Source organism: Gopherus evgoodei, unplaced genomic scaffold (genome assembly GCF_007399415.2).
Source record: "Gopherus evgoodei ecotype Sinaloan lineage unplaced genomic scaffold, rGopEvg1_v1.p scaffold_40_arrow_ctg1, whole genome shotgun sequence".
In the NCBI taxonomy this organism is placed as follows: Eukaryota; Metazoa; Chordata; order Testudines; family Testudinidae; genus Gopherus; species Gopherus evgoodei.
In genome coordinates this window covers 229,915-253,607 of record NW_022060061.1, presented here as the reverse complement: position 1 = coordinate 253,607, position 23,693 = coordinate 229,915, and the positions used below count along the sequence as shown (strand labels likewise).

The window sequence follows — 23,693 nt, the reverse complement described above, 5'->3', positions numbered from 1 at the left end:
AGCTGTGCCCACACACACCCCCCCCAGCTCGTTCCAAGCCAGGGACACAAACATGTTATGAGCTGGGGCTGGATTCAAACCAGCAACCTCCCATGTCCCACCGCTGGGCCCCTCTAACGCCCGTGGGCCATACTGATGCAAGCAGTCAGGATGAGCTCTACCCTGGCATCTGGTGGTGAATTATGGGAAGTGTGGAAAAAAATTCAGAAAAAGTGTGAATTCTCAGATATTTGCATGGGCACGCCCAGCATAGCCCAATGCAGCCTGGGATGGTTATTTTGACAGCTCTGGGATCCTCAATTTCTTTGTTATTGGGGCAGGATAAATACAGTGTTGCCACCTGATTATGTGAACGAGGAACTACGAGACTAACTTAAGTGACACTTGCTAAACAAGGGACATGGGTTCCAAAACCTAGTGAATTGAGAGAGGTTGGGGACTGGTTTGTGTGCGTGCACATGCGCACCCACCCACCCACACACAATCAATCTCCCTCTCCCTGCCTGCCTGCCGGTGAGGGCCTGGAACATCAATTGCATATCCTCCTTTCTCCACTGGTAAAGAGTAGAGCTAATTTTGATTCCATTAGGAGTCCATCTAGAGACTGCTGAGCTGACTTCATGTTGGGCCAATGGTGCCCCAGCACCAGGGCTCCCCTACTAAGAGCTGAAATCACTGAAAGAGCTGAGCTGAGATGACTGAGTGCTGTGCTAACTAGTGCGGGAGCCTGAAGATCTATCGCTAAGCGGCTGGCAGAGCAGAGCAGTTTGCAGCATATTAGAGCAGCTCAGCAGGGACGGCTGGTGTGGTGCAGCTGGTCGTGGGGAAGGCTGCAGCAGAACTCCACCGAGAGGTGGAGCAGTTGGCCCCCCTGGCCCACGTAAGGTGCCCCTTAACACTCTGTGTGGAATCCCCCCCCCCTTTCCACCCAGGCTGGGGGTGGGGTAAAACTCTGCAGATAAACTTTTGAACTCTGGGGTGGCACTGAGCAGAGACTTTCGGGTTGTTGGACTTTGGGGTGATTGGACTTAAGACCCTAAGGGGAAAAGGACATTGCCGAACGTACCTGGGGGTGGGTTTTTGCTTATGGTTTGTGTTATAATCCTGTTTGTGGTGTTTCTACAATGGGATGCCACATTGTTTCCTTCCTTTATTAAAGGAATTTTGCTACACTCAGACTCCGTGCTTGTGAGGGGGGAAGTATTGCCTCCTAGAGGCGCCCGGGGGGCGGTATGTGAGTGTCCCAGGTCACTGGGTGGGGGCTTTAGCCGGTTTTGCATGGTGTTATTGAAACGGAACCCCTGGATACTGAACCCGGCCCTTGTGCTGCCAACTCAGAGGGGCAGAAGGGTCACACTAAGTAGCATTAACAATGACTAATGCCCAGAGCTGATACAGGCTCCAAGCTTTGCCTCGCCAACGGCTAACATCTCCATGGACGCCCGCGGGGGGCTGCTCCCGGAGAAGGGGGGGGCGCACGAGCCTCACACACAGAGCAGAAGGTGCCCAGGCAGTCAGTTTATTTGAGACCCTCAGAACCAAGTGGAACCAATGAGAGCCACTGGGTGGGGGGGAGCATGGGGTTACCTGGGCGTCTGGACTGGACTCACTGTAAATGTAACAGTCCCAGGGCACCGAAGAAAGGATTGTATATGCACACATATGCACACTCACATTCACACTCATGTGCACGCACACAGGCACACGCACACACACATGCACACAAGCACCAGGACTAGACACCCTGGAGAGCTGCGGCCCAGCTCGGCTCCTCTGCTCGGTCCCAGCCCACCAGCCGGGGCACATCAGGGAAAGGGCCGTGACCCCACCCGCCCCAGGAACCAGTCCCCTGGGGTGAGGGCTTCAGGGTCAGACATCTCTGGGCTCCTCCTTGTCCTCACCCAAAGATTCAGGCCCATCACTGCCCAGTTCTTCCCCCTTCCCTGAGTTGCCCTCCCCACTGCGGGCGGGCGGGGGGCAGTCCTGGACCGCAGCTAAGATGTCATGAAGCATTTTCTCACAAGCCACCACACTCCCAGGGCTACGCCGCCAAGAACCACAATCACCCCCAGCACCACTGCGACTATCACGGTCCAGGACCTTGGGGGAACTGTGGAGACTGTGGGAGAAGAGAAACACGAGTCAGGGGGAGCCCCAGCTTGCTTCCTCCAGCCCCCCGCAGGGCCCGGGTGCCCCTCCCCCTTCCCCCACAGAGCCTGGGTGCCCCTTCCCCCCCCGCAGGACCCGGGTGCCAGGGAGCCCCCCCGCCCCCAACAGGAGCCCCTGAGCTCCCCACACACACATAGGGCCTGGGAGCCTCCCTGCCTGCTGCCCCCAGCCGCCCCGCCCGGAGGCACTGCAGGACACGGTAGCCCTGTCTCGGTGGCCCCCAACCAGCCCTTGCTGTCTGCCCTGACAGGAAGGGATCAGACCAAGCCAGCAGGGCTGGGGACCCTGCCCCAGAGACCACCCCCTGGCCCAATGAATAGCCCCTGCCTGGACCCACAGACACGTCACAAGGGAGCCAGTGACTGAGGCAGGCATGGAGCCTGTGGCTCCGGGTCCCAAGTGTTCCCAGCCTTGGGCCCGGCTCCAGGGTGTGGCACAGAGCCCCTCCGCAGAGGGGAAGGAAGGTGCCCTGGGGCCTGTTGCTTTTACCTTCGATGAGGACATCGATGTGCCCCGAGCTGGCCCCGTAACTGTTCTGTGCTAGGCACCGGTAGGTCCCATTGTGGGCACGCTGAGCCGAGCGCACGGTTACCATCTGGCCGCGGTCAGACAGCTCCACGCTGGCGTTGGAAGGCAGCTCCCAGCGCAGCTTGGGTGGGGGGTTCCCCTTGGCGCTGCACCACACCGTGAAGTTAGCGCCGACCCCGAACTGCAGCCGCTCCACGGAGACCTTCACGTTGTGGGGCGGGGCTGGAAGGGCAGGGGGAGAGCGGGGATCAGCAAGAAGGGGCCATCTGGGAGTGGGCTTTTGGGGGGGCTGATCCCCACTTCCCACCCATGTGCCCCACACCATCAGGCTTGCCCTGGTTTTCTCCTGGCCACCCTGCCAAGGTGGAGATGGGTATCACTGTCCTGGCATTACTGGGGGGCAGTGCTGGGAGTCTGGGCTCCAGGGTCGGAGTCCCAGCTCAGGATGGGGTCAGAAAAGGGAACCCTGCTGGGGCTTTCCTGAGTGCTGCAAAGGGAGGGGGGTCTAGCAGTTATAGACAGGTCTTGAAAACCAGGACTCCTGGGTTCTATCCCAGCTCTGGGAGAGGCCTGGGGACAAATGGTTAGAGCAGGGGGCTAGGAGCCAGGATTTCTGGCTGCAGGAAGTAATTTTGTTTCTTATTTCCATGGTCTCAAAAAGAGACAAAAAGTAATAGCAAAAAATATTTTAAGTACATCGGAAGCAGGAAGCCAGTGGGGCCACTGGACGATCTAGATGCTAAAGGAGCACTCAAGGGCGATCAGGCCATTGTGGAGAAACTAAGCGAATTCTTTGCATCGGTCTTCATGGCTGAGGAACATGAGGGAGATTCCCAAATCTGAGCCATTCTGTTTAGGTGACAGATCTGAGGAACTGTCCCAGACTGAGGTGTCATTAGAGGAGGTTTTGGAATAAATTGATAAATTAAACAGCAATAAGTCACCAGGACCAGATGGTATCATCCAAGAGTTCTGACGGAACTCAAATGTGAAATTGCAGAACTACCAGCTGTGGTGTGTAACCTGTCATTTAAATCAGCTTCTGTACCACATGACTGGTGGATAGCTAATGTGACGCCAATTTTTAAAATGGGCTCCAGAGGTGAACCCGGCAATTACAGGCCTGTAAGCCTGACTTCAGTCCCAGGCAAACTGGTTGAAACTATATTAAAGAACAATATTGTCAGACATACAGATGAGCATAATTTGTTGGGGAAGAGTTAACATGGTTTTAGCAAAGGGAAATCAGCCCTCGCCAATCTACTAGAATTCTTTGAGGGGGACAACAAGCAGGTGGACAAGGGGGATCCAGTGGATACAGTGTATTTAGATTTTCAGAAAGCCTTTGACAAGGTCCCTCAACAAAGGCTCTTAAGCAAAGTAAGCTGTCATGGGATAGGAGGGAAGGTTCTCTCATGGATTGGTAACTGGTCAAAAGACAGGAAACAAAGGGTAGGAATAACTGGTCAGTTTTCAGATAGGAGAGAGGTAAATGGTGGTGTCCCTCAGGGGTCTGTACTGGTCCAGTCCTAGTCAACATACTCATAAATGATCTGGAAAAAGGGGTAAACAGTGAGGTGACAAAATCTGCAGATGATACAAAACTACTCAAGACAGTTAAGTCCCAGGCAGCCTGCAAAGGGCTACAAAAGCATCTCTCAAAACTGGGTGACTGGGCAACAAAATGGCAGATTAAATTAATTGTTGATAAATGCAAAGTAATGCATATTGGAAAACATCATCCCAACTATACGTATAAAATGATCGGATCTAAATTAGCTATTACCACTCGAGAAAGGAATCTTGGCATCATTGTGGAGAGTTCTCTGAAAACATCCACTCAGTACAACAGCGTTTAGTAAAGAACTAGATCAGGTCATGGAGGAAGGTCCCTCAATGGCTATTAGCCGGGCTGGGCAGGGATGGGGTCCCCAGGCTCTGTTTGCCAGAAGCTGGAAATGGGCGACAGGGGATGGGGCACTTGCTGATTCCCTGTTCTGGTCACTCCCTCTGGGGCACCTGGCATTGGCCACTGTCGGCAGACAGGACACTGGGCTGAATGGACCTGGGTCTGACCCAGTCTGGCCGTTCTGAAGTTCTTATAGTCAGGAAGCTGCTGCACACTAAGGACGAAGGACCCACTCACAGTAACTGACAGCTCCTCACCCCAGACGTGCAGGGTGGCTCTGGCGCTGTCACTCAGCACCTGGTGGCCCACGCGGAGCCAGGCCTGGCACACGATCTCCTGCCCGTGCTGCGTGGGCTGTGCCACGAAGCTGTACCCCACGGCCGGGCTGCCACGGCTTTCGCTAAGGGTGCTGCCCCTGCTGCTCAGGGTGACGTTGATGTCGGAGGGGATGGAACCGGACACAAGGCTGGAGACGTTGCAGGTGATTCGCTCCTGGTGACCGGCCACCATCTCGGCTCCCAGGTGGATCTCAGGGGGTGAGAATCCTGAAAGGAGGGGGAAACAAAGGGAAATGAACCTTCCTGAAGCTTCTCCCTGTATATAACGGGCCAGGGGCCCTGCCTTCTTGTAAAGACTGTGCTCGATGCCCAGGGAGCCAGGACTCTTGGGTTCCATTCTGGGGGGGAGGGGACTGTGGGGGCTGGTGGTTAGAGCAGAAGGAGCTGAGAGGCAGGACTCCTGGGTTCCATTCCCAGGGGTGGGAGCGGACGGTGGGGGGAGCTGGGAGGCAGGACTCCTGGGTTCCGTTTCCAGGGGTGGGAGGGGACGGTGGGGGGAGCTGGGAGGCAGGACTCCTGGGTTCCATTCCCAGGGGTGGGAGGAGCAGTGGCAGGAGCAGGGTGCCGGGAATCCGGACTCTGGGGTTTTATTCTTTGCACTGATTTCTAGTCCTTGGAAAAGTCTTTCCCCTCCCAGGGGCGGCACTGGGGGGGTGGGAGTGTGGGGGGCAGGAATGAGCACGCAGTTAAACTTCAGCGTACGGTACACGTGGAGCCTGGCTTTTTCGGTGATGTCCGTGGAGCTGACAAAGCACAGGGGCTTCAGGTCCCACTCTGTGAGGTTGGAGATGTGCAGAGACATCCAGCCGGTTCCCTCCTTCGTCACCTTCGGCACCGACGTCTCCCAGCCCAGGCTGGTGTGACTGGAGCACGTGCTGGTGCAGTTCAGAACCACGTCACCCCCAAACGCTACCGCCAGGTCCTTGGGCACGATGCTCAGGCCGCATGGGTCTGGGTGCGCTGGGGAGCAGAGAGACAATCAGACAGGTTTCCCCCAGCCCACATGGCCACAGCAGCCCACCCCTCTCTGGGGACAGCACATGGGCCAGACCAGGCTCCCCCTGGGGACCTCCCAGACCCAGCAGCTGGCCCCGCAGCCCAGGTCTCTCTCTGGGACATTGGGCTGTTCTCCCCCAGGGCTCCGCCTCAGTCGGTGCCCAGAATGGACGCACAAAGGGGCAGCAGGCCTGGCGAAGTGTCTGTCACAGTTCAGGGCAACTGCACCTGTGTTTGCCCCCCTGCCTCCTGCCCTGTGGTCCAGCAAGGGCACTGCACTGGGCTCCCGGCTCCTCTCACCCTCCTGCAGGGTTCCCTGCCTACGCGATGCCCAGCTGCATGGTGCTTTCTCTGCAATGCCATGAACGGTGCTGTGGCACCCTGGCACCGTAATACTCCCCACGGTTGTGTAATTGGGACAGGTTTTTGTACAAAGTCTGCCTTGTGAGGTAGTCTTGGTCTGCTAGACATGAATGCCTCGCTGGATTGTTGGAGCCATCGCTGTATGCGAAGTTAGGAAGTTTGGCTCTGTACCTGTTACTGAACGTGCTGAGGCTGAACCCTCCCCCAAGCCGCCTCTCAGGCACAACAGTAAAAAGGCCAAACAATGTTGGTGGCTGCCTGAGGAATTGCACACAAGCGCAAGGATCACCCCAGGAACTGTGTGCGATAGAAACCTCTCCCAGCATAGGCACCGACTTCGTGGGTGCTCCGGGCCTGGAGCGCCCATGGGGAAAAATTAGTGGGTGCTCTGCACCCACCGGCAGTCAAGCTCCCCTCATCAGCTGCCCCACCTCCTCGTTCCCCCGAGTGCGCCGCGTCCCCACTCCTCCCTCCACCTCCCAGTGCTTCCTGCCTGACCGCCGCCAAACAGCTGTTTGGCAGCATTAGCCCGCTCTGGGAGGGTGGAGGAGGAGTGGGAACGTGGCATGCTCAGGGGAGGAGGCAAGGAAGGGGTTGTAATAGGGGCAGAGAGGGGGCGGGGACTTTGGGGAAGGGGTGGGAAGGGGCAAGGCCTCATGGAAGGGGTGGAGTGGAGGCAGGGCCGGGGGCAGAGTGGGGGTTGAGCAGCCACGGGACAGAGGGGAAGTCAGCGCCTATGTCTCAGAGCCAGCTCTACACATTGGGAACTGTTTGACCCAGCTCATGGCAAAAGAGCTTTCCAGCAAGTGAGGAGAAGATATAAAAGGGAGAAATGACATCCTGGGGGGACCTCATTCTCCTGACAACACCACACCTGGAAACCCCTGAGGAACAAAGACTGAACGGGGGGGGGAAGTGCTGGTCCCAGGTTAAAGGGATTTCTAGCCTGTCTGAAAACCTGGGAAAGCCCAGGCAGCTTGTGCCTTAAGAATCCGCCAGCCTGTTTATCACTCAGGGCGAGAATTTGCTAATTTGTATCCTACCTCTCTAGTGTGTTAAACTCCGTTTGCGATTCTGTTTCTTTACTAGGTAATTTGCTTTGCCATTTGCTTTCACTTACAATCACTTCAAATCTCTCTTTGTATTTAATAAACTTATTTTTGCTTTGTCGAAAACCAGCGTGTGGGAGAAATAACTGGGGGCAGAAAGCGGTTGTGCATTTCCTCTCCACATTGAGGGAGAGGGTGAATTTCATGAGCTTGTGCTGTGCAGTTCTCAGGCCAGCGCAAGACAGTGTAACTCTGGGTTTACACTGGGGGGGGGGAGGTGCCCTAGCTGTGCCTCCCCATGCAGAGCTGCTCACAGCGTCTGCATGTAACAGCAGCTGGGTGTGTCCCTACCTGGGTGTGTGCTGGTAAAGTGCCGGCTGGAGCTTGGGAGGGGCTTGGCAGGCCGGTCACAGCAGTACAGCGTAAAGAGAGGCCAGGCTGGTGGGTTGGGGAGCTTAGTGGTACCCTAGGTCCAGGTAGCACCCCGGGGGGGACCTGTCACAGGTGCCTTGGCCCTAAGTAGAAGCTACTCCCCCGGCTTTTCCTAGCACTGTTATTCTCAGGTGAAAGCGCTACAGAGAAGACACCGAGTGATTAAAGGACCCGCACAAGTGTCCCAGAGACCAGCCCAGGCAGTGCTACAAGCCCCACCCGCACTCAGCACAACACGCACCCTCGTGACAGGTCATTCTCCCCTGTCACTGCTCGGGGCTTTGGTCTTCAGAGCCCAGGAACAGCTAGTCAGCCGGACAGCGGCTCTTTGCTCAAGGTGTAGCCTCTGAAGGGCAGGTCTGCAGGGGGGAATTTGTTTCCCGCCCATCCCCAGGTATTTCGTGGGAAACCCACTGAATTTTTCTTTTCCTTAAAGTTCCTTTTTGTCTGGCACATAATTTACAATAGTCCTTTGATACTCAGCCCACTTCCCACATTCCCACTGCTCCTGTGGGCCTGTGAGAGATGCTCCAGACATCCCACACCCACCCACAGACTTGGCATTTAAACCCCAATGGACCCCCCCCCCCAAGCTGTTTAAACTTGATTCACTCAGAGCTATGGAAATTGCCAGTCGCATCCCAGGGGCAGCCTGGCCTTTCTTTGTAAAGTCAGGGGGTTGGCGGTGATGTTACAAAGAAATCAAGAATAAAATCATTCTAAATACCGAGTCAAAGCCAAGGGCTGTGGCTCATTTGTAACTCACCAGTCAGATCCGGGTCTTCCCTATGGGTCTGCAAATATTGACTCGTTACCCTCCTCCCTCTCTCTGGGTTAGGACCGGGGGCTGGAAGCCCATGGGGCAGCGTGCCAGCTGGCAGAGTGCTGAGCGGGAGGTTCTGTTTCCTGCCTTATGCCTGACCTAGGAGAAGTAATTTCCCCTTTATGGGCTTGTTTTTCCCCTTCAGTCTCTGGGAGCTTGTTTCAGTAGGACGGGTTCTCACACTGCTTCTGCGCTGCGCCCGGCACAACAGGACCCCGACTCTAGCTGGGGCTGCTCAGTGCTACCAAAATATGCATCATAAATCTGCCCAGTGCAGAGAATCATCACCTCCAGCCATCACTCATGCTTGGGAGGGGCCTGCCGCCAGCGCGGAGCCATTCCAACAAACGCTTTTGCCAGGCTGGGAGAGTCTCTGCTACTCACAAGGTTTGTCTGTGTCAAAGCCGGCGGACCCTGATGCTCCCTCTCCTGCAGCTTCAGCAGCAGCCCGAGGGGCGCTCGGTCTAGCCCTTCGGAGCCCCTGCTCCGTGGGAGGCACCGTTGGGGTCGCCTCAGCCCGGGCTGTGACTACAGAGCCCAGGTCCTGGTGCCCCCCTACAAATCACCCCGTCCCGGCTCCGGAGCTAAAGGCACCAGCTGGCATCTGCCAGGCAGGTTCAGATGCTGTTGCATGTGGCACCGCAACACTACAGGCACGTCAGGAAGAGAAGGTTGAACCCACTCTCAACTGCTCATCTTCAAACTCACCAGCCGCGCGGCCTGAGCTCCCCGCCAGCGGACCCGGAGAACACGCAACTTACCCAGGGGCAGGCAGCAGAGCAGAACCAGTGGTGTCAGGCCAAGACAGAGGCAGTGAGATGTCATTGTGCACCAGGAGAACCGTGTCTGGAGAGGAGCCTGTGCGCAGAAGCCACCCACAAGGCAGGTCCTACCCCTTCCTGCTCCGGGCTGGGCGGCATATCCTGGTACTGTGCTCTCCCCGCAATCTGGGAGCGACCAATCCGGCTACCAGGGGCAATCCCACAGGCAGGTCCCAGTTACGCTGCTCCTTGGGGCTGGGAGAAGATGGGTTCAAGCCACCTGGGCACTGCCCACCCTGCAGCCTCACCGCTGCTCTGACCCTCTGCTTCCCACCGGGCCTCGGGGGTGCAGAGACCGGGCACAGCACCACGCACGCTGACCATGCGCCCGCTCTGCCCCCCATGCCCGGTGCTGGGTGCAGGGCTTTGTGCCCACTCCACGCTGGGCTGGGAGGCTGTGACGGTGCTGCCTGTGGGAGCCAGCTGAGGTCACTCAATCAGCGTGAACTGCAAACAAAACGGGGCAGACAAACCCCAAACGCTGGTGGTTATTCCAATACTTAGATTTACCAGCCAGCACAGAACAGCTTCTACAGTACCTCACTGGTTACTTAGAAATCCAAACCACGCAGTTCCCTTAAAGTGCCCAGCCTCAGGCCTCCGTCCAGACACACCTGTCAAACATATGATGATGATTCCTGAAAATCTTATCTCATCACATAAAAGAAAAGGTTCTTCCAACCCCAAAGGATCAGCCACACACCCAGGTCCAATTATAATTTAGATCTTACCCAAAATACACGCTACAGCCAATTCTTATTAACTAAGCTAAAATTTATTTAAAAAGAAAAGAGAGAGAGAGAGCTGGTTAAAAGATCAATATACAGACAGACTTGAATTCAGTTCTTGAGGTTCAGATGCACAGCAGAGATGAGCTTGTAGTTGCCAAAAGTCCTTTTAGAAATAGTCCAGAGGTTCTAGTCCAATGTCCATATTCAGGGGGCTCCAGTCAGTGACTGGGGATCTCAATCCTTGTGGCTTAAGGTTTCCCCCTCTTGAAACCCAAAGCAGATCTGAGATCAACCAGGATCGTGTCCCAGGGCTCTTGTACAATTTCCAGCAGCCTTTCGGCCTGAGAAAACAATAGGCTTAACTCCTTCTCCCAAACATCCTGGCAATTAGCACAGGGTAATTTATCCATTAAACAGTTCAGATACAGGTTACCACAACCTTCAAAGAGATACATAGAGAATAACACTATTTCACTCAAGTATCATCATTAATGTTAATATTCCTTGTTTGATCTTTGAATTAAAACTATAGCAATAGACAAGCCTTGTTTGCTGGCATCCCAAGACCTGAGCAAACACCTCCCCTCCTACCTCTGACAATGCAGACTTGCATTTCAAAGCTCTGTTCATTTACAGATCTTGCTAACCAGTTTTTAAGGTTCACCCACGGGTCAGGTCAGTCGGTGAGGTGAGTTAATTAACTCTTTCTGGCCCTGTCACCTTTCAATGAGATATTATATTATACTCATAACGTCACAGAGGCCCTGTAAGGGGAGGCAAATCGGAGAGGCATTTCCACCCGTTACGCTGCCCAAGCAGCATCAGCCCCCAGTCTCCCCAAGCTGCAATTCAATCCCCATGGGGCCAATGGCTCCAGCCTCTCAACGGGAGGCGACCTCCCAACTCCCGTGGTGCAGCCCTGGGGGAGCCCCTGAGGGGTGAGAAGCGGTAGGAGGGCAGACAGGGGTGGCTGATCCATGTCCTGACCCCTTAAAGGCAGTGAAGTATCCAAGACTTCCCCCCTGGGCAGATGCCCTGGCTGTAACTCAGCCCCCCTCCCTGTGGCTTCAGCTGCATCCAGGCTTCTCCTTCACTTCCTGTCCCAAATTGTGGTGGTCTTGTTGTGCAGCTGTCATGCTCCACTCCAGAGGTGGCTGCACTTCACTAGTGAGGGAAAGGACCTGGTCAGCCCCTCCCCTTCTTCTAAAACCACCAAAAAAGGGCAAAGCTGCTGCTTGTCACACACCACCACAGCAGCTTCTGCAAGAACCACCATGTTGACAGCAGCACATGGCCGGGTGTGTGAAAATCTTGGCTAACACCTTTACGCAGACATAGCCTGTGCGCAGAGGCCACCCACTGGGAAGAGGCCAGTTGCACCTCTGAGAGCAAGGGGAGGGACTCGTGTCTGGCCTTGGCCAGGTCACTCCTTCCCTGCAGTCTGTTCACACAGCTGCCCAGCTGCAACGGTGATGGGCACCAGTGTAAGCAGCCAGGTGCCCGGCTGGCCGGGCCTGCTAGACAGCGGGATGTGTGCCGAGAGAGACAGCCGGTGTGGGGATGGATGAATGGCTAGACAGGGGGCCAGTCTGGGGAGGAATAGCTAGAATAGAGAGACAGAGGGGTCTGCATGGGAGGGCAGGGGGACTGTACCATCTCTATGGAGATAGGGAGTTCTGGGGAGAGACGGAGTGACATCCGGCTGTTTACGCTGACCTGCCCGTGTTCTGCGCCCCTGCCGTGGCATGGTCCCGCATCGTGTGAACGGCGCTGGCCGGGGTTATCCGAGGCTGCTGCTCTCTGTGGCTGCCTTTCCTCTGGGGAAAAAACCAGCCTTCGAACAGGCACCGAAAGCAGCAGAAAGGAGGGGCTGGGGATGCTCCAGACCTGCTGGGACCAGCCAGGCTTTCGGGTCCTGGGACTGTGAGACGGGAGGCGCTGGAAGATCATCCTGTCCGAGATTAAAATGTTCTGGCCTCATGCTCAGGGAGTTGGGCTGCGACTCCAGGAACCCAGGGCCTTGTCCGGCCACAACCCCTGGAGCCGGATTGTCAGAGCTCAGTGGGGAGGCGCGGGGGCTCGGCCCACAGGAAAATCCCACCTTTTCACTCCCTGGGCCCTAGTTCCTCATCTGTAACGTGGGGAGAACAGCCCCGCCTTGTGCTGCCACGAGCACTCTGGGACTGGGACGGTCTCTCAGGACCCCTGCTTCTCAACACACGGCCCACTGGGGCAGCCCACGTGACACTCCCAGGGCCATACCGGCAGGATATCGTGTGAATGCAGCCCCCAATGGTAAATCAGTTGAGAAGTACTGGTCTCGGCGGCACCCGGTGCGACGGGGCCCTGATCTCTGCTGGAGTCTGGGGGTGCGATCATAACACACCTAATAGTAATTTAACAAGGCAGCCCTGCATGGTGAACAACGGTTTTCCTCCCTGGCACACAGAGGCTGGAAAGGGACAGGACGATGGCGTCTAACGTTTTTTAAAACTGCACAGAAGCCACCAGGAAATCGCGGTTCTGAGCCAAAGAAAACAGATCCAGGGCCCGTTCTGCCCCCTTGCCCAGGCAGGATCCAGAGCAGCTTGCACAGATGAGGGAAGCACATGCAGACGCTGGCACCAAAGGTCTCCCATGAGCCATGTGCTCAGACCCAGGCAGGAAGCTGCAATCAGCAGCCGCACACTGGAAGGACCCAGCACTTTCCGCCCTGTGCACTGGTCTTCCTGAAGCCCCAGGAGTGGCTGCTGGGAAGGAAGATGCGGGCAAAGCCCTGGAGCTGAGCAAGGGGAGGCGGGATGGGAGGGAGGTGCCGACCCTGGTGCCCTCCCTCCACTTGCAGTATGGACGTTCCCATGAGCCTGCCCAGGCTCCAGCAATAGTGGGCCTGACACGGCACAAACAGGACCAGAAACCAGCAGCCCTGACCTTCACCGCCACAGCAGAGCATGTGTGAGACGTGGGGAGCAGGCCCCGGCACCAGTCCCGGCTGGGAGCAGGCCTGGACCTCAGAGATCTTGTCTTACTTGTGGGGGGTGATGCACCAGCGTGTTACATGAGCATGTCTGGAGGCGGCACGCTGGTTTGTTATTGTAGGGTCTCCTCCCCCCGGTTTGTTATCGTAGGGTCTCCTAAGCACTGGCTTGCCACTGTTCATTACCAATATTTTACAGTACGGTTCCAGGGAACCAAGTCTTTAGAAAACAACTCCCACGGATGAGGAATGGGGCCCAGCCAAGAGGAGCTAACCCTTGGGAGTGACTGCAGCTGCAGTTCTGAGTGGCATGGCCCAGCCTCCACCCTGCCCTGAGCGGGCGCTGCCCTCTTGCCCTGCGTGCAAAGCTTACCCAGCCCGCCTCGGCTGGACGTGTGATGCTCCGTCTGCCTCCCGTGCCTAAAACAGGCCTGCCCTGCGGCATCACGGGTGGGGGGTTAACCCCTCTCCTGCTGTGAGCTTTGGCTGTTACACCCCCACCCACAGGGCCTGTGGGCAGCACCGCAGAGTAGGAAGCCTAGAGGTTGGGGGGCATGTGGGGCAAGGAGGCTGTGCGGGACAGACCGGCTCAGCCAGCAGTCCTGAGACTCAGAGCCCACCTGTCACACGCCCAGGGGAGCCAGCCCCTATGCCTGGGGTTCGAGCTGGCCTGGCCCAAGCCCCCGTCTGCCCTCACACAGCTTCCCCAGCCCCCGCGGGACCTGGCGTGACACGGTACCTCAGAGCAGCACCCTGGACTCCCCATATCCCCCGTCTTGTCATGAGGATATGTGGTGTACAAAGTATGCCCGGTGAGGTGTCATTGAAAAAGTCTTGATCTTTGAAGGTTAACAGCCTGTTGGATTGTAGGCGAGGCTCTGACGCCCTGAAATCCCTTGTGAGGCTGGGAACACCCACCGCAAGCCCAGGGTCCCAGGGAGCCACGAGACAGCAGCTAATGGCTCGTCAGCGCCCATCTGAGAGCCTGTGTGCAGTGGAGACGCCTAACCAACGGGGCCTGACCTAGACACCCTCACTGCACGCTGGAGGAAAGTCCCATCATCACTTGGCCTCACCCCCCCAACTCAACACCTGGAAACCCAGCTGGAGGCAAAGAGCCAACTGGGGGAGGACGGGCCCAGCCGGGGGAGTGAGGATCTGTGACCTGTTTGTACCATCGGTCAGGGTGAGACACAGCTTGAGTCATCTGCTGCTTGGCCTGCAGAACTCGGAATGCAAATTTCTTGTTTCTTAAGTAACCGACTCTGATCTCCACACGTGGTACGTGCAAGCACTTACATCTCTCTGCGGTTACTAAACCTGGTTTATGTGTTACCTAAAACAGGGTCTTTTGGTGGAAGAACTTGGGAAATCTCAGCTCAGTTTACAAAGGCCGGTGCGTGTCCTCGTCCCATTGAGGGAAGGCAGACGGGTAATGAACTTACTCTGTCCAGGCTTCTGACCCGGGCAGGCCGGAGCAGCTCTGGGGAGGAATTGGCTGTTGTTGGTTCGAGTGACCAGGAGATGGTTTGTGTACCGCAGCTCAGCAGTGCCCATCAGAGGCTGGCAACTTGGCCACGGCATCACAGCGTGAGAGGGAGACCCCAGGCCGGTGAGACAGGCAGCCAGGGCCACCCGGGGGGGGGGCAAGTGGGGCAATTTGCCCCAGGCCCCGCAGGAGCCCCCACGAGAGTTTTTCAGGGCCCCCGGAGCAGGATCCTTCAGTCGCTCCAGGGGCCCCGGGAAACTCTCGCGGGGCCTGGGCCCCTGGAGCTTCTTCCGCTCCGGGTGTTCAGCAGCAATTCAGTGGCAGGGGGTCCTTCCACCCCGCGACCCGCCGCCGAAGTGTCGGGTCTTCGGCAGTCTCATAAACAGATAGTTAAGGGTTAATGCCTCTTTTACCTGTAAAGGCTTAAGAAGCTCAGTAAACCTGGCTGACACCTGACCAGAGGACCAATGGGGGGACAAGAAACTTTCAAATCTTGGTGGGGGGAAGGCTTTTGTTTGTGCTCTTTGTTTTGGGGGTTGTTTGCTCTTGGGACTAAGAGGGACCAGAGGTCAATCCAGGCCCTCCAAATCTTCCTGAATCAGTCTCTCATGTTCCAAACTTGTAAGTAACAGTCAGGCAAGGCGTGTTAGTCTTATTTTTGTTTTCTCAACTTGTAAATGTTCCTTTTTGCTGAGAAGATTTTACCTCTGTTTGCTGTAACTTTTAACCTAAGGCTAGAGGGGGTTCCTCTGGGCTATATGAATCTGATTACCCTCTAAAGTATTTTCCATCCTGATTTTACAGAGATGATTTTTACCTTTCTTTCTTTAATTAAAAACTTTCTTTTTAAGAACCTAATTGATTCTTCCTTGTTTTAAGATCCAAGGGGATTGGATCTGGACTCACCAGGAATTGGTGGGGGAAAGGAGGGGGGGATGGTTAAATTCTCCTTGTGTTAAGATCCAAGGGGTTGGATCGGTGTTCACCACGAACTTGGTGAAAAAGCTTCAAGGCTGCCCAGGGAGGGGAAGGTTTTGGGGGGACAGGAAGTGTTCCAGACACCGAAATTTCTGGATGGTGGCAGTGTTACCAGATCTAAGCTAGTAATTAAGTGTCCATGCAGGTCCCCACATCTGTACCCTAAAGTTCAGAGTGGGGGAGGAACCTTGACAGGCAGCAATTAGATGCCAAGCCCCCTGAGAACTCTGGGCGGCCCTGCAGGCAGCTCAGCAGTCCCACAGTCCAGGCTGCCCCCCGGGGACCCCGTCACATCTGGACAAACCCAGCTCCGTCTGCAGCAGCCCCGACCAGACAATCCTCACTCCCCTGCTGGCTGCTCCAGGCCTGCAGCCCCAGCACAGCACACGGGTTGCGTGGCCACGTGCCACATGCAGGGCGAGGGGTGACGCCCCCCCCGGGGGCTATGCTCCTGCTCGCTCCCTCCCCTCCCCCAGTTTAGAGTAAACCCTTCAGGCAAAAGGGAAACCCCTCCCTGGCGCGGCAGCCCACGCCGCGAACGCTGGGCTCGGATGCCTGGGGCCCCAGCCCCACAGAAGGCAGGACGAGCCAGCACCAGGCAGTGCAGTAGCGGCAGCTCTTTAATGGCTGTGCGTCGGCAGGACAGGCCGTTTAACAGTCACGCTCCAGGCAAGCGGGAGAAGGCAACCCCCCCACCCCCAAGGGCACGGCCCAGCTTCCCTCCTGTCCACTGTGCAGAGAACAGTCACTTCCAAGCCACTTTGCAGCCCCCAGGTGCATTGTGGGAGGGCAGCGGGATGCTGCCTTGGCGCCAGTCCTCTTTCTGCACGCGCTCACTGGGGCCGACGCACTCAACAGGCTCACCACGCAAGAGGCCTCCCTGCGGCGGGCGCTGTCCCTCGGGGCTAGGGGAAGTCGCTGTAGGGCAGCCGGAAGGGGTGCAGGGCGGTGTAGCGAGAGTCGTGCCATAGCAGCTTCTCCTCCAGGAAGGCGACCGTGTCCAGTGTGAGCACCAGTGTCTCGTGCTTGAGTATGCTGTGCACGTTGAGACCTGAGAGAGACCCAGGGCAGGGTCACGGTGTGCCCAGCCCAACCCAGATCTGTGCGGTGCAGGGTAGCCCAGCACCCCCTGCCCATGTGGCAGCTCCTGCGATGGTTCCTGACCCCCCCACCCCAGAGGCAGGCGCACCTCAGCGCCGGGCGAGAGAGTCCTCTATAAACAGCCTCTGCGCCCCACCCTGGAGCCAGCTGCATTCTCCCCCGATCCATGCTGGGAGGAAGGGACGAGGACTGTGGAAGGTTGGTGCTTGCTGTACTGCAGGTGGGGGACGAGGTGAGGGCCATGGTACAAACTTCCCTTTCAGGGCAGTACGCAGCAGGGAGGAAAGGCACCGCGTCCCGCAGGCCAGGGCTCTCGTCAGCACCCCCACCGTGGGCCCCTCTGGGAGGCCAGCTCGCCCCCCGCCCCTCTAGCACTCACCTAGGGCTGGAACCAGGGTGATGGTTTTCAGGCTGGCTGTTGCCTTCATGATGTTCTCGGGCATCTTGTTGCTGGAACAGAGGCAGAGAAGGAATCATGAGCTCAGGCCCAGGCTGCCCTGGGGACTCCCCCCCATACCCAAGACACTCCTCCAGGCTGCGTGCAGGGCCTGCAGCGCCAGTGCCAGCCAGGGGACATTGGCACGAGGCAGCAAGGAGACCAGTCCCCACTTCTCTTGGGGAAGGCTGGGAACACTACTCCCTAGGCCCAAACCCTGCAGCACCCCCAGATCTCTTGTCAGCAAGGGGCGCTCTACTCCTGGGCCCCAGGCCCAGCCCCTCAGCGCTCTTGTCTCCCGCCAGGCCCCCAGATCACACCCTCTGCTGGGTGTCTGGGGTTTATGGTTCTGCACGTCTCCCCCCTCCCGCTCCCACTCACACGTCGACAATCAGCACAGACTGGCCCCAATGCCTGTATCGTGCTAGATCTGCCAGGTACTGCGGGTCACAAGTCGGCATGTCCAGGCCGTCCACAATGTGCAGGTTGTCCTGGAAACACAAAATACGCTCGGTACCTTTCAGCTGCTTTACCCCCTTGCCACCAGCCCCCGGAGCCAGAGTGACCCCCCCGTCCAGCCTCTAAGCCAGCTGAGGCCCTCCCCATCCCTGAGCCAGCCAGACCATCCCCCTTCAGCTGGGCTAGGAAAGGACCCTCTAGGAAGGGGTCACAACCCCTCCACCTCCTAGCTACCAAGAGACCAGAACACCAGGCAAAAGGGCCTTGCATCTGGCAGAATGAGACTCTGGGGACCCCAGCGCACCCCTCTTCTATCTGTGAGGGGGCCAAGTGATTGTACAACACAGCAGGTCTGGGCAAGGGCAGGGGCCAGAAGCCAGGAGTCCTGGTTCCCTGTCCCCCACCCAACTTAACCCACTCCCATAGCCCGGGACAGAAGCCAGGAGATCCAGTTCCTACTCCATGTGTCCAATCTAACCCAGAAGTCCCAGTTCCTACTCCCCCCGCAACCCCTGCCCGACTTTACCCAGTACCATAGCCTGGGACAGAAGCCAGGAGTCTCGTTGCCAGTCCCCCTGCCCGACTTAACCCAGTCCCCTAGCCCAGGACAGAAGCCAGGAGTCCTGGCACTCCACCCACACACATCGAGGGCTTGGCTACACTCGAAACTTCAAAGCGCTGCTGCGGGAGCACTGCCATGGCAGTGCTTTGAAGTGAGAGTGTGGTCGCAGTGCCAGCGCTGGGAGAGCTCTCTCCCAGCACTGCGCATACTCCACATCCTCTACGGGTGTAGCTTGCCACACTGGGAGACGCACTTTTCACACCCCTGAGCGAGAAAGTTGCAGCGCTGTAAAGCGCCAGCGTAGCCAAAGCTAAGAAGCCCAGCGGCCGGCGTGGGCCCTGTACACAGACAGTCGCACACGTGCTACCTGCATCAGCTTGGTCGTCAGCGCCACCTTGAGGCCCAAGACGCGCACTTTCATGGGCAGCATATAGTAGTAGCTGGTGGGGCCCCTGGGGCCATGGATGATGCCGCCTGGAAGGGAGAGGCAGCTAGGGTGACCAGATGTCCCGATTTTATAGGGACTGTCCCGATTTTTGGATCTTTTTCTTATATAGGCTCCTATTACCCCCCACCCCCATCCCAATTTTTCACACTTGCTCTCTGGTCACCCTAGAGGCAGCAGGAGGTCAGCAGGGATCAGTGCCCGCAGGAGGGGGCTAGGAGGGCGTCTCGGATTCAGGGGCATGACTGGCTCCGCCCTGAGTAGCCCCCCTGCTCGCCCACTGCACAGCACTGTACTGACTCCCAATCCAGGGAGCCCTGCTGCCCCTACCATTGAATGTACATGTGTTGCGGCAGCATCCCCAGGCAGCACCAGTCATGGGCTACGTGGCCCCGTCTGCGCCCTGGGTCACGGGAGACAGGAGCAGGACGCAGAGTCACGCAGCTTTCGGGGTCCTGGCTCCGTTTGCCCCCTGCCCCGCACCCGGCATCAGAGTAATGGGCTCAGAATTTGGCTGATTAATTTTAATTATATTTGGTGAATCACAGAATATCAGGGTTGGAAGGGACCTCAGGAGGTCATCTAGTCCCACCCCCTGCTCAGAGCAGGACCAACCCCAATTCAATCCCCAAATGGCCCCCTCAAGAATTGAACTCACAACCCAAGGCTAAAACCACTGAGCTCGGGCAGAACCCGTGAGGGCTGGGAGCCACTCACCACCACGCCAGAGGGGGGAGCGGATGCTGCCGTGCCGGGCTCGGCCGCTGCCCTTCTGCGCCCAGGGCTTCTTGCCGCCGCCGCGCACCTCCGCTCGCGTCTTCACCTTGGCATAGCTCTGAAAGAAGAGCGTGGGTCAGAGCGCCCTGCGGGGGTGAGCACCTTGGACCCGCCTGACCCAACTTGCTGCCGCTCAACGGGGGAAACTGAGGCATGGGGGAGGCACTCGTCCAGCGGCACACAGAGACAGGGATAGAACCCACGAGTCCTGACTCCTAGGCCCCGACCTCTAAACACTCCCAGAGTTGGGAACAGAGCGCAGGTGTCAGTGGCCTATGGGCATTCTCCATCCCCACTCCTCAGACTGACAAGCTGTCATTCCGCTCAGGGTCCCCACCCCTCGGCTCTGCACACACTCACTATCCTCTTGTAGTTCCTCTGCCAGACTGCGACCGTGTGCAGGATGTCGACCCTGCAGAGGGAAAGCACAGAGACCAAGGGTTGGTGCAGGCTGTGCCGAGTGAGACAGCAGGCAGTGTGTGTCTGAGGAGCACACAGCGGGGGGCAGAGCTGCAGCTTAACAAGCAACATCGGGGAGCGAACACCCCAGGGGTCCATGATTTCTCTCTGGGTTGGAATTAGCCCTGGGGACAGGATCCTTGTGTTTAGCCACAAGGCCAGCACTTGGGTGATCCCCTTGGGGAGGCAGTAAAAGCAGCAAAGAATCCTGTGGCACCTTATAGACTAACAGACGTTTTGGAGCATGAGCTTTCGTGGGTGAATACCCACTTTGTCGGATGCATGCATGTATTCACCCATGAAAGCTCATGCTCCAAACCATCTGTTAGTCTACAAGGTGCCACAGGACTCTTTGCTGCTTTTACAGATCCAGACTAACACGGCTCCCCTCTGATACTTGGGGAGGCAGAGAGCAGTTCTGTCCCCATTGTTCAGCCGATGTTCAGACGGCTTTATCTCAGCGCAAAGGTGACCATGGGGCCCAGGCCAGCAAACAGCTCTGAGACAACTCCTTCAGATCAAGGCTGGATCAGAGCCAGCACCCCAAAGGGAACGGGCCCCCGTCCCAATCTCCGCCCCCTGAGGCAGCCATTCCCTGTACAGGGGGCTCATTCCCCCTTAACCCGGACGCTCCCCGGGCCATGACACGTCTCTGAACCATACCGGGGCATTACTGCAAAGACATCAGGATGCAGGTCTGCCAGGCCCAGGTGTCTGTCCTCGTAGTGCCTGAGGGACTCCACCCAGGCCTGCACGGCCGTGCGGTGAGAGGGGATCGCAAGGCAGCAATCCCGCAGGACAGGGGCGCTGGGGGTCACCAGGGGCGGCTTTTCTAGGAGGCACAAACAAAAGAGGTCTGAGCAGCCACTGCAGAGCCCACGCGCTTCGTGCAGCCACAAGCAGATCGTAGCAGCCTCTGGCCAGGAGTAACTGGCCCATTTTCAGCCCATGGTACGTGATGGTCACAGTCGTCCCAGTTAAAACTGACCATCCTGACTGACAACACATAACAAGTCACTCTGCTAAGGCAGGTAGCAGAGGCCAGGCGCTCATCTCCAGCAGAACCACAACCCGCTGCACAACTCCACTCTAAAGCCAGCCAGGCCCATCACACACACACAGCAAAGCAGGTAACAGAGTGAGAGCACAAAACTGGCTCTCTGGCCACCCTACGCTCACTGGCCACCCGCAAGTCGGAGCTTCCAAACACACCCAAGAGCACAGTCTGTGACAACAGTGACCAGGCAGCACCTGGATCTAGTGGCAAGGTTACAGGACAGAGACACGGCACACTTAGACCCACCGCTGCTCAGCTGGGTGACCTAGGGCAAGTCCCTTCTCCCTCCGCGCCTGGTTTCCCCTCCTGCCTTTGCCTGTTTAGACCAGGGGTAGTCAATAGACAGACCATGGGCTAAACCTGGACTGCCACATGCTTTTGAATGGACCCCAAAATCTTTTTATTTACTTATCATGACTGTTATTTTTTAACTATTTTCTCTGAAGTCTGGACCCTGACTATACCTTGAACAAGAAATTTGGACCTTGACAAAAAAGAATTGACTCGCTCAGTAGACTGTGAGCACTTTGGGGCCAGGGAACACCTCTCACTCTGAGTCTGTGCAGGGACCTGTGCAGTGCCCAGCACCGCAAGGGCCCTGAACCGCGGCTGGGGACTCCAGGTGTTACTGTAATACAAATAAACAACAATACACCCCCCACCCCCCATCCCAGGATGAGCTGACCTCTAACAGAGGTTTGGAAGACACTTCCTCTGGGGGGCAGTTATCCCACTACCACCTCCTGCAGAGTTCCCCCACGAAGCAGCCGGTGCTGTCCCGTCACACCCAGGAGACTAATCCAGCTGGCTCCCCTGGTCTGTTCCAGCAAGCTTGGTCTTGGGCAATCCCTGCAATCCTACTTCTTATGGTACCTGCAATCTCATTTCACACCCGGCCACCACACAGGATCTGGGCACAGGAACAGCAGAGGCTGCACTTTAGAATCATGAACGGGACTCACCTGCCTGGGATGCGGCATCCACCACGTGTGGGGAGGGTACGGGTGCCTCGGTAAGCCCCAGCCGGCCAGCAGAGGTGGCCAGAGCCTTGGAGAGGGAGAAAAGACAAGGGGAGGGAGCGGTCAGAGCACAGAGTAATGAGGGGAAAGGCACAGTGGTGGAAGTCGCATGTTGCACCCGCTGCTGTTAAAACGCCCCAGGCTCAGGCCAGTGCCACACTCCAATACTGTGTCGCCATGGCTACCCTGGTCAAGGTATGGGGGAAATCACACCCCTCGGCCCCACAGCTGCGGCTTGTCGTATACACTGCATCTACAGGAGGGGGCCTGCCAGCCAAGCACCAGCAGGCCTGTCCCAGGCTGGCAGAACCTGATCAGCTGAGAGTTTAAACTCCACACTGGAGCACTTTGCGAAAACACTGACCCTCGCACCCGAGCCAGCTCCTCCCCAGGGGGAGCGGGCGAGTCCAGCCCAGCCTGGGGGGGCATGAGGAGATGCAGCGGTCACGCCCAGAGGAGGGAGCCCCCCCCCCAGCCCCAGGGAGGAAAGAGGCCTGGAGAACGCGGGGCCCCGAGCCACATGTCCCTGCTGGGTCAGCTGCAGCCCATCCCCGCTCACTCCCACCGGAGCAGAGGGAGCTCGGGGCTGCAGCCCCCTCCTCCCCGCCCCCGGGGCGTCACCCGCCGGGCTCTGACCTCTGACCCCAGCCCAACCCTTCACTCCCCCCCCGCGGGCCCTGTGACCCCGACACCACCCACCCGAGCTCTTCCCCCGCCCCACAGGGCCCTTCACCCCAGCGCCCTCTGACTTCTGACCCCACAGGGCCCCTTCACCCCGAGCGCCCTCTGACCCCCACAGGGCCCCTTCACCCCGAGCGCCCTCTGACCTCTGACCCCCACAGGGCCCCTTCACCCCGAGCGCCCTCTGACCTCTGACCCCCACAGGGCCCCTTCACCCCGAGCGCCCTCTGACCTCTGACCCCACAGGCCCCCTTCACCCCGAGCGCCCTCTGACCTCTGACCCCCACAGGGCCCCTTCACCCCGAGCGCCCTCTGACCTCTGACCCCCACAGGCCCCCTTCACCCCCGAGCGCCCTCTGACCTCTGACCCCACAGGGCCCCTTCACCCCGAGCGCCCTCTGACCTCTGACCCCCACAGGGCCCCTTCACCCCGAGCGCCCTCTGACCTCTGACCCCACAGGGCCCCTTCACCCCGAGCGCCCTCTGGCCTCTGACCCCACAGGGCCCCTTCACCCCCGAGCGCCCTCTGACCTCTGACCCCACAGGCCCCCTTCACCCCGAGCGCCCTCTGACCTCTGACCCCACAGGGCCCCTTCACCCCGAGCGCCCTCTGACCTCTGCCCTCTGCCCCCACAGGGCCCCTTCACCCGCCCCTCACCCGCGCGGCCGCGCCCCGGCTCCAGAGCCGGCTCCCAGCCCGGATCATGGCGCCCCGTCGCCTGCCCCGGGAAGAGCCACCGCCGACCCCACGTGAGCGCCCGGGCCCGGCGCCGGGGGGACCCAGACAGAGCCGCTTCCGGCGCAGGCCGATGACGTAAGGGAAGACCGCGCGCTCTCGCGGGGCTCCTAGGGGGCGGGGCCGGATGCACTTCCGGTTGGCGGGAAAGAGGGAGGGGAGGTGCTGGGGGTAACGCCCATCATGGGGGTGGGGGGAGCGGGGGATGGGAAGGGGGAAGCTGGATGGGGGGAGCAGGGGATGGGATGGGGGTGGGGGGAGCGGGGGACGGGGAGTGGGGGGAGCGGAGGATGGGAAGGGGGATGGGGGTGAGCGGGGGAGGGGGAGGGGGACGGGGAGTGGGGGGAGCGGAGGATGG

At 58.2% G+C, this 23,693-nt stretch overlaps 2 protein-coding genes across 4 annotated transcripts; both read right to left on the bottom strand.

The window, feature by feature from the left end:
- Nucleotides 1-1,281: 1,281 nt before the first annotated feature.
- On the bottom strand, nt 1,282-9,610 carry LOC115642457 (hemicentin-1-like). 2 transcript variants are annotated; one of them, XM_030545966.1, is made up of 5 exons: nt 9,369-9,610; nt 5,647-5,904; nt 4,864-5,151; nt 2,659-2,919; nt 1,282-2,110 (listed from the first exon to the last, which is right to left on the bottom strand). In XM_030545966.1, exons 1-5 carry the CDS (start codon nt 9,430-9,432, stop codon nt 1,995-1,997), a joined length of 987 nt encoding a protein of 328 aa, XP_030401826.1. In that variant the 5' UTR covers nt 9,433-9,610; the 3' UTR covers nt 1,282-1,994. The 2 variants fall into 2 exon arrangements, with proteins under 2 accessions (XP_030401826.1, XP_030401825.1); XM_030545965.1 differs by having other exon boundaries at nt 1,282-2,119; nt 9,369-9,603.
- A 949-nt stretch (nt 9,611-10,559) lies between these two features.
- On the bottom strand, nt 10,560-23,361 carry MRPL4 (mitochondrial ribosomal protein L4). Of its 2 annotated transcripts, XM_030545997.1 has the most exons (10): nt 23,258-23,361; nt 21,862-21,946; nt 20,506-20,674; nt 19,744-19,795; nt 19,324-19,441; nt 18,529-18,635; nt 17,522-17,631; nt 17,084-17,154; nt 16,468-16,654; nt 10,560-10,598 (listed from the first exon to the last, which is right to left on the bottom strand). In XM_030545997.1, exons 1-9 carry the CDS (start codon nt 23,303-23,305, stop codon nt 16,509-16,511), a joined length of 906 nt encoding a protein of 301 aa, XP_030401857.1. In that variant the 5' UTR covers nt 23,306-23,361; the 3' UTR covers nt 10,560-10,598; nt 16,468-16,508. The 2 variants fall into 2 exon arrangements, with proteins under 2 accessions (XP_030401857.1, XP_030401856.1); XM_030545996.1 differs by lacking the exon at nt 10,560-10,598 and having other exon boundaries at nt 16,201-16,654.
- Nucleotides 23,362-23,693: the final 332 nt, after the last annotated feature.